Source organism: Acomys minous (genome assembly GCF_964271855.1).
Source record: "Acomys minous genome assembly, chromosome: 17".
Taxonomy (NCBI): Eukaryota; Metazoa; Chordata; class Mammalia; order Rodentia; family Muridae; genus Acomys; species Acomys minous.
In genome coordinates this window covers 50,225,019-50,243,939 of record NC_140500.1, presented here as the reverse complement: position 1 = coordinate 50,243,939, position 18,921 = coordinate 50,225,019, and the positions used below count along the sequence as shown (strand labels likewise).

Here is an 18,921-nt window from a genome sequence, read left to right as displayed (position 1 = left end):
CACTGGAGAGCCGGAGAGAGAACGATGACAAGTTCAAGGTCATCCTCAGCTACATATTGAGTAGCATGGCAGCCTGGACTACATACGACTTGCCTCAAAAACAAAAATAAAAACCTATCATTGGTGTCAATATGGATGAGCATGGAAGACATTAGGCTGGATAAATAAATCAGGACAGAAAGACAAATAACTCATGTTCTTACTTGCATGTGCAAGACTCAACAGGAGAGAGGAGAGTACAACAGTAGCAGGTAGAGGCTGGGAAGAGTGTGTGAAGCAGGGGAGATGGTTACCAATAGCACGGATGCAACTAGCTAAGAGGAAGAATTTCTAATTTTCTATAGCACGATAGAATAACTGTGGCTGTCACCAATTAATTATATACTTCAAAATTGCCAATAAAAAGGATTCTGAATATCTCCAACACAAAAGATCAGGGTTTGAAATGATGAGCATCACTTGTAGCCCAGCCTAGTGTCAAACTCATGACCTCCAGTTTCAGTGCCCCCCAGCTCTGCGGCTCAAGGTATATGTCAAGTGCCCTGGTCTAATCCTCACATATGGATAAGTATCAGGTTGTACCCTGTAAGCATAATTATGGGATGTCAATTTTAAAAGGAAGCATTTAAAATCAGCTATGAAAAAACACACACATACAGAACTAATTAGATAAATTATAATACAACCCCAAAGCCAAGTAAGGAATTATAATTTTTCCCCTATTTGGTAGTGACATTTCATTAATAGAAACTCACCCTATAGCTGTAGCTCATGTTCATGTTATTAAATACAGTAGTGTTCTGAGAGAGCAAAAATTACAAATATTTCTTTTTTTTAATTTTAACTTTATTAACTTATTCAGATTACAACTCAATTGTTATCCCATCACTTATATCCTCCCGTTCCTCCCTCCTTCCCGCTTTCACCCTATTCCCCTCCCCTAGATCTAAGACCGAGGGGGTCCTCCTCCCCTACTATATGGTCATAGGCTATCAAGTCTCATCTTGGTAGCCTGCTTATTCTTTCTTTGAGTGCCACCAGGCCTCCCCCACAAGGGGAGGTGGTCAAATATGGAGCACCAGAGTTCATGTCTGAGTCAGTCCCTGCTCTACACATAACTGTGGAGAATGTCCTGTCCATTGGGTAGATCAGAGTAGGGGTTTGGTGTTTCACAAATCTTCAAATCATTGAAAAAATTAACCCAAATGCTCACCCAGAGGGAAAAAAACTAAATAAACTATGACACACTCATAAGAGTGATTTGAGAAAAGAAATCAAGACATTCTCTATTACTGAATTGCAAGGACCTTTTAAGATACAACAAGACATAGAACAAGGCATCAAAAGCATGCAGTGCACACAGTCCTGAGTGTACACAGGAACATATGAACACACGACAAGGTGACACATGCATGCATATTAATACTCAAATGAATTTCAAAGAAAAATCAGGAGCTCTGGTCATCAGTCACATTGTTCATCACACTAAATTCAAGTCAGGTAGGCAACAGCCTGGCATAGGTAGGCGTATACTCATTGCTGTTTCTTTATGAACTGTGTAAATACACTTCCAGGTAAAGCCATCTTCCAGTAAAAATGAAATTCCATTTCTTCAAGATAAAAACAACAACTTCTCTAGGGTCACACTGAGATGACCTGTGAGTCAGTGAAGCAGTACATGTGACTATATCACAACACAAGACTTATGCCATTCAGGTTAATTGGTAAAAGAGAAAAACAACTTGCAAAGAGGGCTGTCAAGCCTTTTCACGTCTTACTAGCATGAAACACATTAAGGTAAACCAGTCTCTTCTTTCTGCTTTAGACTCTGCCTGGACCACTGCAGGTCCTGGGGATGCAGGGCAGGGCAGGGCAGGACAACAGGGCAACTCACCTTCATAGGTGCCGACTTCCAACAGGGTCCCGCTTTGCTCAAGGTCCAAGAACTCCTTCACAGTCAGAAAGCTGTAATCCACGCCAGGCACTTCTCCTTCTCTGGGAGCTCGGGTTGTGCCTGCAGCAGAAAAGACAAAAGCCCAGGATGCCATCAGACCATCAGAACAGGGAGTTCCAACCTGAGTAATTAAACAAACCTGCTCAGTAAGCTGGCCTGCCTACAACTCAAGCAGGGGCCCATGAAAAGCAGCTTTCTAACACACAGTTCCTCCCCATTCCCACCAGCAGGGGAAAGGGAAAACAGGTAAGCTTTAGCATTTCTGTTTATTTTTAATGAAGCAAGCAAAGGGAAACTTGAATTCAATGCTACATAGGCAAGGTTCACAATTATCAGGTTTCAGGACTCTAGGAAGTGCTACAAAGTTATCTACCCTGCCAAAGGGTTGTACTGTTGTTACAGGCTTTGAAACCCTTGTTCTCAACCCATCTGGCCTTTGAAGAAAATGACACCCATTGCATAGGCTCAGCAGCGCAGGGATCCGACTGCCCAATCTGTGCTTGGACATCAACCAGGGATTAAACTGCTGCTTCTCTCCAGGTAATTACTATGCTCCGTAAACGTGGACACCCATGCGCTCTGAGGACAGAGAAAGGACACTGTGTATGAAAGGAAAACTCCCCCTGAATTAATCTGTTCACACTCTCAATGGCTAATCAATGTATCCATTACTCTTAGAAAACGACACGGGCCACAGAGAGGATTTAAGACATTCTGCCCAGGCTCCGAACTGTAAAGCTACCTATCACATTTCAGCACTGTCAACCAAAGAAGGAAGCAACAAGGGGGATGTGGTTCACGTATACGCCAAAAAAGAGAAAATAAAGATGCAATCACACGGTATGTCTTGGGAAGCTGACGTTAATGTTAGGAGAAACAAAACTGGAGCTATACAATATGACTTCTGATCCTATGTCACCCTTGCCAGCCTACAACTAGGGAAGAAGACTAAGCTGTGTTCACAAGGCACCATCAATGGTGGTGATTTAAGGTCTGTAATTGTAAAGCAATTAAATAAGCAACTGTATGTGAGCCACAGCTCTAATACCCAGAGTGCTGTACATAACACTCTTAACTGTGTATGAGACAGCGTCAGCACGCATATCCTGTGTAGCTACCTATAAGTTCCACAGGTTGGAACCCTTACTGACTGTTGCATACCTTGATCAGGCTGAATCGATCCCTCGGTGCACCCAAATTTTAAAATACTTAAAATTCAAATGTCTTACAAGATAGCCTCAATTCTTCCACAGAAGGGGAAAACTTATATACACACATATATGTATACATATTTGTATAATTACAAATTGTATAGAGGAATTGGAAGTATAAGACTCTATAAACTCACTTAATTCTAATAAAATAATTCTAATAAAATAGAACAATTACTCACTGCAAGTATTATCCGGCACATGGCTTTCAGGCAAAGAGGCTTCTGAGTGGCACACAAGACCTTACTTCTACACTTTGCTGGCCTGGTCCCCTGAGTGGATAAGGGGTAGGTGCGCTGTCTTTAAGCTTCTATCCCAATTATCACAGGCTAGGATCATTAATGCTTGTTTAGCATGTTCCAACCCCAGAAAGGCAAAACAAACAAATAAAACAAATTCAGATACCAGCACACAGTTAGTACTTGAGAGAATAAAGAGCAGTGTATACCACTGGAGGGCAAAGGTCTGGATGGGAAGGACAGATTCACCATCTGGCTCTCTACTTACAGTCTCAGGCGCTCAGTTCCTATTATTTCTCAGTGTCCTCTTAGTAAGACAGGGCTGACAACAGTTCTTACACCGCAGGCTTGCTGAACAAGTCTGCCGAGCTAATACTTCCAGTCAGTAACTGTTAGTGAGTATTGTTTTTATTTTGTTAGAATTAAACGAATTTACAGAGTATTATACTTCTAATTCCACTATAACACTTTGTAATTATACAAAAATGTATACATGTATGTACGAATACAATGCCATTGTCTGTATCAATTACTTAGTATTTTCTGAAGTCCCAATGCATGCCAAGTAATGACAAAAGCACAAAGAAAGCATTTGTAAATAAAGCAAAGTTCTTTTTTCTTAAAGATTTATTTACTTATTTATTTTATGTATACGAATGCCCCACCTGCATGTACACTTGCCTGCCAGAAGAGGGCATCAGATCCCAGTATAGGTGGTTCGGAGCCACCATATGGGTGTTGGGAATTAAACTCAGGACTTCTGGAAGAGCAAATGGTGCTCTTAACCACTGAGCCATCTCTCCAAGTCTCAGCAAAGTTCTTGCTATAACAAAACCTGTCATTTTACTGTGAGACAAAAAACAAAACAAAAAATAAAAACAACAACAACAACAAAACCGCATGTGTGTGCAGAAGCACAGAGTGTTATTTTAGGTAAAAAGAATGTTCTAGAAAGTATCCTAGTGCCATGTAGCCTAGAAGGCTGGGATGAGGAAGGAGGCAAGCTAAGAAGTAGAAAAGCAACTGGAGATTGGGAACCAGGAAAAACCTGGCTCCTGCAAGGTGTCAAAGACGTTTCATAGGCTGGGGGTGGGGTTGGGGTGGGGGGACAAGCTGGAGGCTTTGGTGTGGGCGTGGCTTGGCAAGCCAGAGAATGGCAGGAATGGATAGTAGCTCTGTAACAGACAGGAACCAGTTGAAAATGAAAGCAAGAGGCTTCAGAACGGGTCCAGAGGAAACGCTTCACTTTTATACTCTGAAGGAAGACGGAAGCCACTGGACGGTGGCATGGCAGGGCTTGACTCAACATTTAGTTCTGAAAGATCTTTGGCTTTACAGAGAGCTGGCTATGGGTAGAGTAGGGGAAGTGGGCACGGAAAGCAGGATGACAAATCAGGGACAGTCAGAGCATCCAAGACAGAGAGGATCAGAGAACAGGAGGTACAGGGGATAAGTAACAGAGTTCTACTCTGAAACATGTATATCTTAAACCACTATAGCACAGACTATTAAAAGCATAACAACTCAGGGCTGCAGAGATTGCTCAACAGGCTAAGAGCAATGCCTGTTGTTCCTGAGGACCCAGGTTTGATTCTCAGCACGCACACAGTGGTCACCAACAACTGGCCGTGACTCCAGTCACAGGGGATTGATGCCCCCTTGTGGCCTCTGTGTGCATTTCACACACACGCTGACCAGACATGCATGCAGGCAAACCACCAGTGTACATAAAAATGAAGCATGGAGCGGGGAGAGTATATATAACTCATCACGTCACGCTGTTACTGGAAATCTCAGGGCCAAAACCTGGGTTTGGAAGCTCCAATAAGCAAGGTTGACAAGGCGTTCTCCATCTATCAAAAAGACAAGGAGTCAAGAAAAGCAGAGAAAGAAGGCAACTCAGTGGTGGCACGCTGAGAAGAAGAAGAGCAAGTAGAGAGGGCTGGATAATCCATCTTCAGGGTGCTGCCATGAGGGGTAGGTTAACACAGAGCACAAAAGGTCTGCATAGCTAAGCAGCTCCAGTCAGGGTGTGATGCTGCCCATCACTGTCCAGTCTATCTCACAGAGTGATCCGACGAGCAGTCAGGACTGTGTGGAATCCTATGGGGGTTGGGGTGGAAGGGGAGATAAGTTCCTCCTTTGGCTGGTACTAGGATGCCAGCCTTTTCCGTCCCCCAGTATGAGGTTTCCAGGGAATATTTAGGGGGGACCATTGTTTCAATCGTCTGATAATACAAGGGTCTCTTTTAAATATCCCCTCTCCTGCCCGGAAGGCGATGTCATTAATAAAAATTAAGATCATGAAATAAATTGTTGCAAGCGGGAAGGCCAAAGGCCCACTTTGGTCATGTTCAATTTGAGATTAGACACTTTGGTGCAGAGGAGGAAGAGTGGCCTTGTGAATCTCAGGGTCAAGTATAGACTGAGACATTAGGAGGGTTCAGTTAGCAAGCCAGGGGCACCTGAAAGCAAACTAGTGAGAAAGAGAACCTGAGGAGAGTGTGTAGAAGCACTGGCTGGGCGGTAAGACCCACTTCCTACACTAGGAACGGGAGGAAGATTCTGGAATACAGCTGAGCAGGAATCGGGGAGGAAGAAGCAAAAGAGGGTGAGGTCCAGAAGCCCAGAGAAAAAGTTGTTTGGTCAGCACTTGTAATGCACCAGTAGCCAACGTCATCCTGGGAAATCCCAGTGTGCAGTGGGAAGAGGAGCTTTCCGGACAGGCTGCGAGAGGATCTGCTTAAAGTCTGTTCCTAGGGCAAACTCACACTCAGCATCCATCCTCTGATTCCATCAACCCAATCCACTGAAAAGACGAGGAGAAAATAAAACCACACAAAGGATTCCTTGAGTCTTTAATGTCTTCCTAGTCTAAGGAGTGCCGCTTTCCCTCAGCCTGCTCTGGCTCGTACTTGCCGAGTCTTTTTACATCCAATTTCTCAGATTTACTTTAAAGACAACAGTCACCCCTGGGTCTTAATTTCCTGAAAGGATTAGAAATAATCAGGAATTTCAAAAATTACATTTTATGAGAAAAGTGAAACTACTAGAGACACTGTCTTCCTAAGAAAACAAATCTGCTTCAAACAGCTTTTGAGCTGCAGGGAGGAGGCTGGAAGGCGGGTGAGTCTCCGCCCATTGGACGCACAGGGCTTATTACCCAGAAGAAACCTGTCCTTGCTATAGGCTACCAAGAGGGTTACTCCCAGGGATGCTCTGAGCAACCCACTCTGGGCCTGGGCCAACTTCCCAGGATCCATTCAGAGAGGATGCTGTGGGGAGAAAGGCCACAGGGAGGGGCCCCGCCTCTTCTTTTCTTGTAACAGAATGACAGGCTGCTGGCTGGACACACGCCTGACAGATGGCATTTCAAAGGGATTTCGGGAGCCATCTGGGGTGGGCACAATTATTACAAACCGTGCTTCTAACAAAGCCAGAAGGGTTACTTCCTGAAAGAAGAGAAGTAAAACAAATTCTATCATGTTAGGAGGACACATAAAAATATAGCAGGCTAACAAACTCGGGTTTTCTGCAGCCTAAAATGCTACCTTCTGTTTGTCGAGCCGGAAACCAGGCCAGCAATATCTTCCAGTTATTAGCTTTAAGCTCATAAACACAGTGTTTTCTCCTCCTCCAGAAAAGGAGACTATCAAACAGTGGGGGAAACAACGGCTTCTAGCTCCTAGATGTTTACTTAGAGACAAGCATTAAGCATGTAACCAACAATATATTTAATTTGCACAAGAAACCACAGAAGTAGGAGTAACATTATATTCCTTTTGATTCAGGCAAGGAAAGTACCCTGTCCACAGCCGTAGAAAGGGCTTGAATGGCAGGAGATCACATCATCTCACATTCTATACTAGCCCTGCCCAAAAGAACCTTCTGCCATTTTGGTGCTGACTAACATGCAGGCTCTACCCACATGTGCCTGTTGAAAAGTGGCTCCTGGGCCTAGGAAATGACTCAGGGGCTATGGTGATTGCTGTGCTCACATGAAGATCGGGGTTCAGATCCCTAGCATCCACAAAAAAGCCAGAAGAAATGTGAGTCTGTAATGCCGATGTAAGAGTGAGGAGTACGGTAGAGCTTGCTGGCCAGCCAGTTTAGCCGATCTGTGAGCTCCAGGTTCCATGAGAGACTACAATACACCTCAAAAAGCAAGGTAGAGAGAGAATAGAAAAGATGCCCGAAGTCCACCTTTGGCTTCTACATGTACACACAACTACATACACCTGCACACAAACATGTACATACACACCCACTTCGGGGGGCGGGGAGAGAGGTGGGACTACTGAGGCTGTAGGACTGGATTCAATATTAGTTACTTTAAATGCGAAAAGCAGACTAGCCAACACACCTCTCCCCGAAAGGAGATCTGAGTCGCTGGTTTTACACTGTGTTTGATACAGTCCCCCAAAGACTTCTAGCTCTCAAAATAACAAGAAACATACTTATATTAAACAGCAAGACATCTTGAACTGCTATTTAAAAGCCTGTAAGTGCTTTGAAAAACGATCCAGTCAAAGTCTCTGCTTTTGTTCTAAAAATTCTATTTGGTCCTTACTGGTTGCTTCTTCTTGGCAGTGGCGGGGGGTGGGGGTGGGGAGGATACATATATTTTTTAGATATCTGTGATAGCATGGGTTGTAAGGAATTAAACAAAATAAGATCAGGAGGGAAAGGAAAACAGGCCTACACAGGGGGTGGGGGGAGGGAAGAGATGGGACTGAGCACCATGGCTCTGCCCCCTGGAACAGTTTCAGCTGTGTAACTGCACATGGTAAGATGGTTAGACGGCAGGCAGTTGCCAGGAGGAGTGCTAGCGATGTGCACTGAACTGACACAAACAAGTCACAGAATAACAAGCGACTATAGCTGCATTAAACCTAAGAACAGAGAGTAAGGAGCCTATGCTTTACAAGTTTATATTCCAACAGTTAAACGGGTAGAGGAATGCTAAACTCTTGATACTGGGCACCTCAAGAAGGTAGCTGTAGAAATGGGTGGAGAGGAAACGGTTATCCCTTTCAGTAAATACCTCTCATACTTAGAACTGTGTCGACGAGGCGGGGGGGGGGGCAGCATGTACTTATTTATGCATCTTATAAACTGAATAAAATGACTAAGAAGTACTTTAAGAGTGTCTTTGACACTCTACTCAAACACCTTCAATTTTAATCCATTCACCACAGAAACATGCAAACGAATTATAAGGCTCCAGTGAGCTACACTAACAGTGGGTTCCGAGGCTTCCCAAGTGACAGGGAGCTAACAGCAAGGTCAGTATTTGCATGCCTTCGGTTGTGAATAAGAACACAGTGCAAATGAAGTTACAGGGAAGGTGGCACTATTATCCCACCTGATTTTACTTTTAAAACTCCAAGTGTTAATCATTAAAGTCTCTTTAATCATCTTAAAAGTACTTCTGAGTTCATATCCAAATAGCAAGTACCCCCTTCCTTTCTACCATCAAATCATAATTAATCTGAGCGCTGTCCTATTGAATGCCTCAGTATGAATTAGCAGTGGCCCCGGAGTCCTCCTGGCAAAGCTAGGCTATTTGCTTCTTATGCACATTTTATGGTCCATAAACTTTTAGTATACCTGGCTTCAGTGACCCTCACTGAGGAAATCAGAAAGTGACCTTCTGTGCCATCACACTCTATTCACTGGAGCTGAAGAGAGGACACTGGAGAGAAAGCCCTTCAAAGGATCCCTCCAAAACCCGGCTGAGGCAGCTGAAGAGACCCTAGAGCCGAAACGCGTCTAAGCAGTCCCCCACTGATTCAGCTTCCCCACACCGCCACAGTTCCAGACACACCGTTTCAATGGAGCTCTTTCCCAGCAGCTGCACAATTGGTCTCAGGCCCAGCCTGCTAACGGGGCCGTGATCATCTCACTCAGACTGAACAGCTAATGTGCAATGACATCATGTGCTGCTACGTTGATTTGGGTCTCGTGTATCAAAATCTAGTATGGTTTCAAAAAGACCACTGTCACCCTCACTGTTTAGGACAGCTGAACATGCTACGCACAGACGCCATTTTATCTCGTAACACAACTGTGTGCATTTCTTAGGCATCCAGGGTATCAGACAGCAAGACCAGCCTTATGCTGTTCGTTCCTTAGCTAATGGAGACAAAGCCGAGAAGTATGCAGGGCCCCTCCCCCCAGCTTACTCCATTACCAACCACTCACGGTGCTTTTACAGCTCTGAAGACCAGCAGTCAAACCAAAATATTTTCAAAAGCTTTAACAAGACAAAGTATTAAAGAATTAAACATAAGCCAGGTGTGGTGGCACATGCCCTTAATCCTAGTACTCTGCCTGGTCTCCAAATAGAGTCCAGGACAGACAGGGCTACACAGAGAAACCCTGTCTCAGGCGTGTGGGGAGAATTAAACCATACATCCCAATAATCCAATGCATTTCTTTCAGGGAATTTAAATGCAAGTTTACAAACAAAACAAAACAACACAAAAAGTGTATACAAATGTTTATGGAAGACTTATTTGTAACCACCTCAAACTGGAAATTACCCAAAACATCTTCAACGGAACAAACTGTGGTGCATTGCTGCAACAAAACAACACTAAGCAACAACTGTTTACATACAACAGTGTGGATGAATTTCAAGTATATTGCTAAGCGTTAAGTGGGAAATAAAAATCCAGACCTAGAAGGCTACATGTGGTATAATACCATTTACACGACAGTCTATAAAAGGCAAAATTACTGCAGGATGGACAAACTACCCCAGAGAGATAGGTTGACTACACAGGGGCATCAGAAGGTGGTTGCTGAGGAGACTATACAGAAACCCTCTGCTTCTTGAAAAGCAGATGAACAACGTTCTAGACCTATGCACTGTCTGAGGTTGTTTTCCTGTTGCTGTGATAAAATACACTAACAAAAGAAATTTAAGGAAGGGTTCCTTTTGGTCCATAGTTTGAGATACAGTCTATCATGATAAGGAACTCAAAGCGGCAGAAGCCCCATAGCTGGTCACATTTCACTCACAATCAGAAAGCAGAGAGACTTGTACTCAGTCCATTTTCTCCTTTATATATAGTCTAGGATCCTGGTCTAGAGAATGACGCATGGTGCATGGGCCTTCCCATCTGAGGCTTCTGCTTATGAGTTCTTTAACAAAAGGAAATGTTTAGCAATTCATTAAACGGGAGAATCCGTTCCATTATGTCATAAACACCAGCCAAAAATAAATACAATAAAAATAAAGCCTGCTTATCTAATCTGGAGCCCAAGGCTTGAGTTCTCTTATTACAGAAGGAGATAACCACTGTAGATACGGTAGCATCAAACAGAGACCAGCTCCTACACATAATTATAAGGCGTTATCATAACAGGAGCTGCTGTCACAGAACATCAGAGGCATACTTCTCACAGTGCAGGCTCTGTCTAGACTGGAGATGGCTGCTCTTCTGCAGCATCCTGTACTCACAAGGAGGGAGGGCTGGGGGAGAAGAGTATGAGCTCTTTTCTTTTTAAATGGCACTAATTCCACCGTGGGTAGCTGATGCTTTCCTAAGACTTTCTATTCACCCCCTAGAGGCTCTACTTCCAAGCATCACCACAGTCACAGCAGGGGTTAAGGCCAAGAGAGAAAGAGCACTGAGCTAGCACCACTGAGCAACAGGCAAGCACAACATATAGATCAAAGCTGGGAAAGTCCTGTCCTTGTGTCCAAACTGTTGGCAATCTGATTCGGCCTGTGTCCCACCTGAACTGATGCCCCTCACAAACAGGAAAACTAAGAAGTCATCATATAGATCAGTATACAACAAACGATAAGGAGAAGAGAGACCAGGTCTCAGCAAAAACAGGACTGAAATGTTGGAAGCATTATCTCTAAAGTGTCCTTCCTGGTGACCTATGATTCCCCCTTTTCTCATGAAGGTCAGTCAGTGACATGGTCAAAGGGGGTTGGTCTTTTACCTCCCCATCATGGCACACAGGTGACCGAAGGACCCTCATCTCTCCATTCCAGATCTTAAAAACCGAATGCTCAATGAGCGTGTCTTAAACAGAAAAGCTGCTTGACAGCAGGTACAGAGAGACAATTCCTTTGTGTAGCTACAATTCATAACCTGTGGCTCATCCACAGCTGCCCTGTGTGTGAACCTCACCTAACCTAAGTGAACACACACTTGAGATAAACAAGAACTCGGCAACACGGTCCCCTTAGGCAGGTGACTCAGGAGATTGACCATCTGAGATAGAAAGTATTTAATTTGGTTTTGTGATCCCTAGCTCTTCTCTCTGCAACTGGCTTGAGACAAAGGGAAGGAAGTTGTGCCAAATCAAGGAGTCTAAGCGAAACTTCTCCAACTGCCCATATCTGGTGTTTTAGAGGCAACCTACCTTCAGTAATCACTCATGTGCATATGCTGTGGCTCAGCAGGGATTCTGCAGACAGATAACAGAACCATAAGAGGATGCACAGAGAGGGCACAGACAATGGAAATGACAAAGTCTACAGCTGAAAAGGAAAAGGGGCATAAAAGAGGAACCAGTCTTGCCTAGTCCTGCCACCAAATTAAATGTGTGGCCGGCTGGCTTCTGATCATTCCTTTTTATGTCCTCAGTGTCCTTATTTGTAGCAGAGAAAGAGTCTTTTCTTCTGGGAATATATACTGTAGAGTGAGAATGTCATACAAATCACAGATCAATTCACACAGAAAGGTACAAATTCTTGGCAAATTATGGCAGTTTGTAATTCCCTATGATTCAGCTATATCACTCCTGGGTACTGACTCAAAAGACTGTAAGTCAGCACATGATAGAGACACTTGCACATCAATGTTTATTATAGGACCATTCATAATAGCTAAATTACAGAACCAGCCCAGATGCCCAAGATCATAAGAATGGGTAAGGGACTGCGGTATGCACACACAAGGAAATAGAAGCAACAAAAGATAGTCACATTAAGAATAACCCAACCACAGACATTAGTTTTTTTTTTCCTTTCTTGTATGTGATACCTAGATTTTATTATATACATAAACAACCCCTCATCCCATTAGAAATAAAATATCCAAGGAGAGAAAGGGAACCAATGGAAAGGGAAAGGGAGAGAAAGTAATGACTGGGGCATGAGGGTGAATATGCTCAACATGTAAACACGTACCAAAGCCTGAAAACGGAATCTTCCCATTGGGGGAAAAATCCGTATTAGGCGATGTTTATAGTCTATATGTATTCTTTTATTTAACCTTGGCTTTATAAAACCCTCTAAGGTAGTTAGGGGACATCGCAGGTGAGATATGTAGTAAGAGACATTGTGATTTGTCAACACAATAGCTACTAGATAGCAGAATCCGATTTGAACAAAGGCCACTGCCACAGAGACACCGGGTGTGGTGAGAAGCCAAAAACCATCAAGGGGTGGGCTGGGCTGAGCTTTTACAGCTCTTCCCTTGAAGATGGATACATCTGAGAACTGTTCTCATCAAACAGAAAGAAAGGAGGTAGGTTAGGCTAAGGTGGATGAGAAGAAAGCATTCTCAGTCTTTCCCGGATCCCAACCCCAAGTTGTATAGCATTCTGTCACATTCCCTCCTGACTGTAGAAAGCAGGTGAAGAGTCCAGGCTCCATTCAGTAGCAAATTCTTGCACAAAGGAACATGAGCCTTACTCGCTCTTTCTCTTTGCACATGAGAGAGAATGTTGCCACAAAGAAGTGCAGAAAGCCTGAATTCCTTAAACACAGGAAAACAAAAGTCTCCAGATGTTGCTGAGTCATTCCAAACAGGAGCAAAAACATCCAGTAAATTAAGGGTAAGAATCTTCACCATGAGAGGCACCTTGCCGCAAAACCAACCTCTGGGAATCATCTTGACACATACCTCATCTGAGTAGACTGAGAAGACTACTGGGTAGACACATGTGAATGGGAAAGGTAGTCGTGATAGTGGAGACTGAAGCTGATTTTATTCAGTATGACAGGTGACACTTTAACTGTCTCCAAAGGCATTACACAATTGCTTAAATATAATGGAACAGAGTCACTTCCAATGTTTTCAACTGGACACTTTTTAAAAAGCTTGTGAAAAAGTGATTATTTTTAATGAAAAGCAGTGATTAATTAAGAATATCAAATCTCCATGCCCGATGCAGAATGAATAATGGTTCTAATATTAGACTGCCTGCTTTCTTAGTTTAAAAGAAACAGCTCAGGAGTGACTGCTAATGAGCATATGGTTTCTTTGGGGGATAATGAACATATTCCGCAATTAAGTAGTTGCAACAGTTGCACAGTTCTGTGAATGTAATGCAAACCAATGACTTGCACACTCCAAAAAGGGTGAATTTTATGGTACATGAATTTAGCACCAATAAGGCTGTTAAAATATAAATAAATGCTATCTGGGCATGGGGATGCATGGTTGTAACTCCATCACTTAAGATACTGAGACAGGAGGAAGCCAAGTTTGAAGGCAACTTGGGCTACATAGTGAATTTAAGGCCAGCCTTAGCTATATAGTGAGACACTAATTCAAAATATATTATACACACACACACACACACACACACACGTGTGTGTTACCCTTAAAGATAAAGATGCAGGTGGTGAAACCTACTCTCTGCTCTCACTGTTCAGAAATCAGTGTCCGCTTTATATCATTTTTCCTCAACACTTCAGAGATCTTGAGCTCTTCCGGAGCTTGTGGAGAGAAATTACAAAATCTAAAACTGGGCTTTCCAAATTAAAATCTCAGCTCAGGCATTTACAACCTGAGCAATGATGATCAAATCCAACACCACGGTCCTTAGTTTATCTCTAAAATGGAAATGAGCATGCTAGCAATAAAATAACACATTCTTCATGTGATGTCTCAGGATCATATAAGACAATACATGCAAAATGTATTGTCAGAGTATGCACTCATGAAATAGCTGCAAAATGAGAACAAAGTTATCACCTGTGCAAACTCTAGTTCAAGCTAAGGAGAAAGGAACCAGATCTAGTGACTGTGCTGGGGCAGGCAGGGCTGACACTGTAGCTCCGCGGCAGGCAGTGTGCTCCACTTGCAGCGAGGCCTGGGCTTGGTCTGCAGCAGCACACATAAGAAAGTCATAATGACCCGGCTATTGATTGTTCGCTATATGAACAGAGCACAGGCTTCCATCACACAATGCCTAATTGCACTCTCCAAAGACGGGTACATTTTCCTTTCTTAACAGAAGTGTCCACTTTCAATCAACACTTTTCAAACCCTTTCACACAATCTACACAACTTTAACCACACCTCTGCGGCTTATCTCTAGATAACAAATCACGTGTTCAACATGTTGTGTAAACAGCATCACTTTGGTCAGTCATCCCTCATTCAGAACTAGCACTGGTATTGATTCACAAGAATGGGCCTATTCGTTTGAACATAATGTCTACATTGGAAAACCTCAACATGACCCATCCTGCGTCAACCATATTATTCTTCATGTGGCTGACTCCTTTCCATTGAATGAATGTAATACTTATTTCTTTAATAACTAACAAATAAGCGGATTCAAAGATAGGTAACAATGTTTAGTACTAAGACAGGGCAATTCTAAGAGCAATTCCAGGTGAATATAAGAACAAAGTTCCTGCTGGTTTAATGACTACGCGGATTTTTATTTCACGTGATCATGATCATTCTTTTAGCCTTCTCAGCTATACGGCCAAATATTCAAGAATGTGTCAGTTAAATTTGAGCTCCTATAAAGTACACATTGCTATGTCAAAGTCAATAAGAGGGCATGCTGTGCAGTGACAATGATAGCATGCGATGAATAAAGGGACTGGCTGTGAATTAAGCCTACATTAAGAGAAGTAGAGTGCCACTGTGTAGACTTTGTAGCGTAAGGACAGCGTCTACAGAATGAGACTGGAGGTTTTCCTTTCATCTCTACATCTATGCTCATATAGACACCACACACACACACACGCACGCACACACACATACACACACACACATACACACACACACACACACACACACACACAGAGAGAGAGACAGAGAGAGAGACAGACAGACAGAAATAGAGAGGAGAGGCAGAGACACTGACCATACATCCAAGAACACTACATAAGATATCAAAGAGAATAAAAGAAAAGTAGTGGCCGTCTTTTAAAAACAACCAAGACAAGGGCAAATGTTTACTTTGAATACTTGCATAAAGATAATAAACTATTTTACAGATTTTTAAAAGAAACTGGCTGTTTTCATACAAGTGTGGTCTAATATCCCCACCCCAACATCAGGTTACCACATTGCCTTCTGAAATAGTGACATCATTTTAAACCTACTGGAGTCTCATTAGCCACCAAATACAAACTATGCCTTTGTCATATATGGAAACAGGACCTAATATGAGTTATTTAAATAAGATCCAATCAATGATCAAGTCAAGAGCTCATTATCAGAGACAAGAACTTGTCCATTGATCGTTAAAAATGAAAGATGTGTTGTAGAAATATATAAAAAAAACTTATTTTCGAAAAGAAAAAGTAATGAAATACATTGTTTGCTCCCCATATGTGAACTGAATGGCCTATCGCGGGAAGCTGATTGGTTCTCACTACTGGGTTTCACCTAATTCTTCATTCCTGTCAACAGCACCTGCTGGTCAAGGGCAGACAGAGGGACAGGCAATCTTCCTTCCTTCATTTGGCAGCAGGGCCTGGCTGCCATTAGCTCCCTGTCAGCAGGGGCAGCCTGAGGGAGGTAATAAATGACCTAGGAGCCCCTATAAGGCCTCTCCTCTGATTGTGGCCTCTTGCGCTATTTACCTAGCAACTACTATTTCATCTTTAGGGAAACCCATCTTTCTGCTGAGAGGGGGAAAGAGTCAAAGTTGTTACTAAATGCACAAGCCACTACTTGGAGTTCCATGGGTCTGACCTGACAAAGTATCACACTGAAACAGTGCGAGAGTTCGGTAAAAAGGAAGCCTGGACATTCTGAAAGTTTTCATCCAGATAACTCATAATTCATGTAATTTCTGGAAAGAGGCATGAGAAATTGGAGGCAGCAATTCTCAGGCTAGTCCCTTCGGAAACCACTAACCACTGTAAAGGACAAGATTTTCTTTATTGTTTTATAAAGGTAAAGCAGGAAGCTAGCCATGTACGCAAAGCTGCAGCTTCTAGAACGTTGGCCACCAGGAATCATGCCATGAGTGATACAGAGAAGCACAACAATGGGAAATGCAACTATGACAACGAGGGTCTGCAAACATTCTTAGCACAAGTTCTTACTCTTTCATCTCTCTGTCTCTTATGTTTGTGAAGACAATGGAGACGCCACCAGGAAGTCGGATGGGGAAAAGCACCTTTACCATCCAGCTGACAACCCAAGGTCCCCATGCACCACCAACCCATGAACAGGGATCACTTCCTGGGCTCAGCTGTGAGCAATGCTCATCAACCTTGGTCGCTACACGGATGTGCCCAGGAACAAGGCGTCACTCCTTTCACACCTATTTTACTATCTCTACCACTCCTATGCTCAGGCTCCACAAGCATGGAATGTGAGTGAGAACATATTTTATAGGAGGCAGAGGAACTGGGATAGCAAAATCATCAAAAACTATGATGATGATGATGATATCAGGTGTTCCCCTAATAGGAGGTCTGTTATCAATGCTACCACCACAAAAATCTGACTCAAGTATTGCTTGGACCTTTTCTTTTTTTTTTTTTTTAATCTTATTTATTTATTACTTATTCAGTATTCTGCCTGCACGCTGGAGAGATGGCTCAGAGGTTAAGAGCACTGGCTGCTCTTCTAAAGGCCCACAGTTCAATTCTCAGCAACCACATGGTGGCTCGCAGCCATCTATGATGAGATCTGGACCCCTTTCTGTTGCCAACCCTCCCCCAAATTTAATTCAAATGTCACCTTCCTGGGAAAGAATTCCTTGGCTCTTTATTTTGAGTCACAGCCTCTTCCTTGACCCCAATCCTCCTATTCCTACGCTGTGTGTGTGTCCTTCAGCACTCATCCACAAATGCTGAGTGAACAGGGATACACATGAAATTCCCGAGTTCGAGAATCAGAGGCAAGAACGCCTGGGTGGAGCTAGCCAGCTAGACTAGCCAAGTTGGCAAGGTTCAAGTGAGAGATTGACTCTGTTATGTAAGGTACAGAGCAATGGAGGAAGGTGCTGATGTCAAACTCTGGACTCTACACACACACTATACACACACTACACACACACAGAGCAAAGAAAAAGAAAATAGTGTAGGAGATTAGTAAAGCATATCTCTAGGTGTTAAGAGGGCATTTCCAGGGGCAGTGAGATACTGGGAGCTCTGACCTAGTGAATGGTTTAAACTACTGATGCAGACAAAGCATAAATACTTAAGTTAGAAGGATGGCAGGCAAGGCTGGAGGTGCCTGGGGGCAAAGCGTGTGGACCTCTATCTTAGCCTGGCCTACTCCAGTACAGCTTTATTCCGCTTCATGATCACCTTATTGTGAGCTTTTCTGTTCTCCCAGACCACGTCAGGAAAGTAAACAGCTGCTGTGACATAGTCCTGTCCCCGTGCCATAGTGTCTCACCACAGGGATATAAGAAACATACAGACTGAAACATCTCAAGTCATGGGCTGAAGCTCCTAAGCTCTCAGTGAGCACAGGTCTTCCACCCACAACACTGAAGAGAAGGAAAGGCATCTATACACGCTCTGCGTTCGCACCTCAAGCTGTAAAGTTACTCCTTGCTTGTGCAAAGTGTTCACAGTTAAGATGGCAGAGGCACCAGCGTGAGAAGGTACAGAAAGAACACAAAGACAATGAGACCACATCCACATACCTTATAGTATAGATGTTGTTGCTGTTAATGTCTCACCATGTCTATTTGTAAATTGAATTTTACTGTATGTAGATACAGTAACAAACATATTGATAGGGATGCGGTGCCATTTCAAGCATCCACTGAGAATCTTGGGACAGATTTGTTGTGCATAAAGGAGGACTGCTACACCTCATGTCTTATCACTCTAAGTCATGTGCATCAGAAAATACCTTTCTATTCGAGCATCCAAGCCCCATGACAACAGGGGGGCCTAGTCTGTTTTGTTGCTGTTTAATTGTAAGATCCTGGAGTACTATCTGGCCTATGCTAGTTGCTGAATGGACATGAGCTTAAAAAAAAAAAAAAAGGCCATCTGGTTAGTTGCTTAAATTAAGATTTCACTTAAAGATGGCCATGACTCCCCACAGTTTCCCTTCACCATGAGTAAAAATGTCTTTTCCCAACTGTCCTTTGTTGGCCACTCATATTTTCTTTCACAGCACTTTCACAGTCTGAAATTAGTTTACGTATCTGTACAGTCATCTACTTCTTCATTTGCCACAATATTAACACTATAAAGATTAGGGTTGTGTGTCCCTCTTCACCCTCAGGGACAAACACAGTAAAGCAAAGTGGAGTTGTTTGGTTTTTGTTTTTTGCTGTTGTTATTTGTGGGAATGAAAAGTACGGAGGAACTTAGCTA

At 43.1% G+C, this 18,921-nt stretch overlaps 1 protein-coding gene across 25 annotated transcripts in view; it reads right to left on the bottom strand.

Moving 5' to 3' along the window:
- Window positions 1-18,921, bottom strand: part of MAGI1 (membrane associated guanylate kinase, WW and PDZ domain containing 1) — a 620,267-nt gene that overhangs the window by 134,499 nt on the left and 466,847 nt on the right. For all 25 annotated transcript variants that reach the window (XM_084765515.1, XM_084765511.1, XM_084765512.1 and 22 more), the window contains one exon: window positions 1,895-2,014. In XM_084765515.1, coding sequence (XP_084621641.1) covers window positions 1,895-2,014 — 120 coding nt within the window. The remainder of the gene's footprint in view (window positions 1-1,894; window positions 2,015-18,921) is intronic.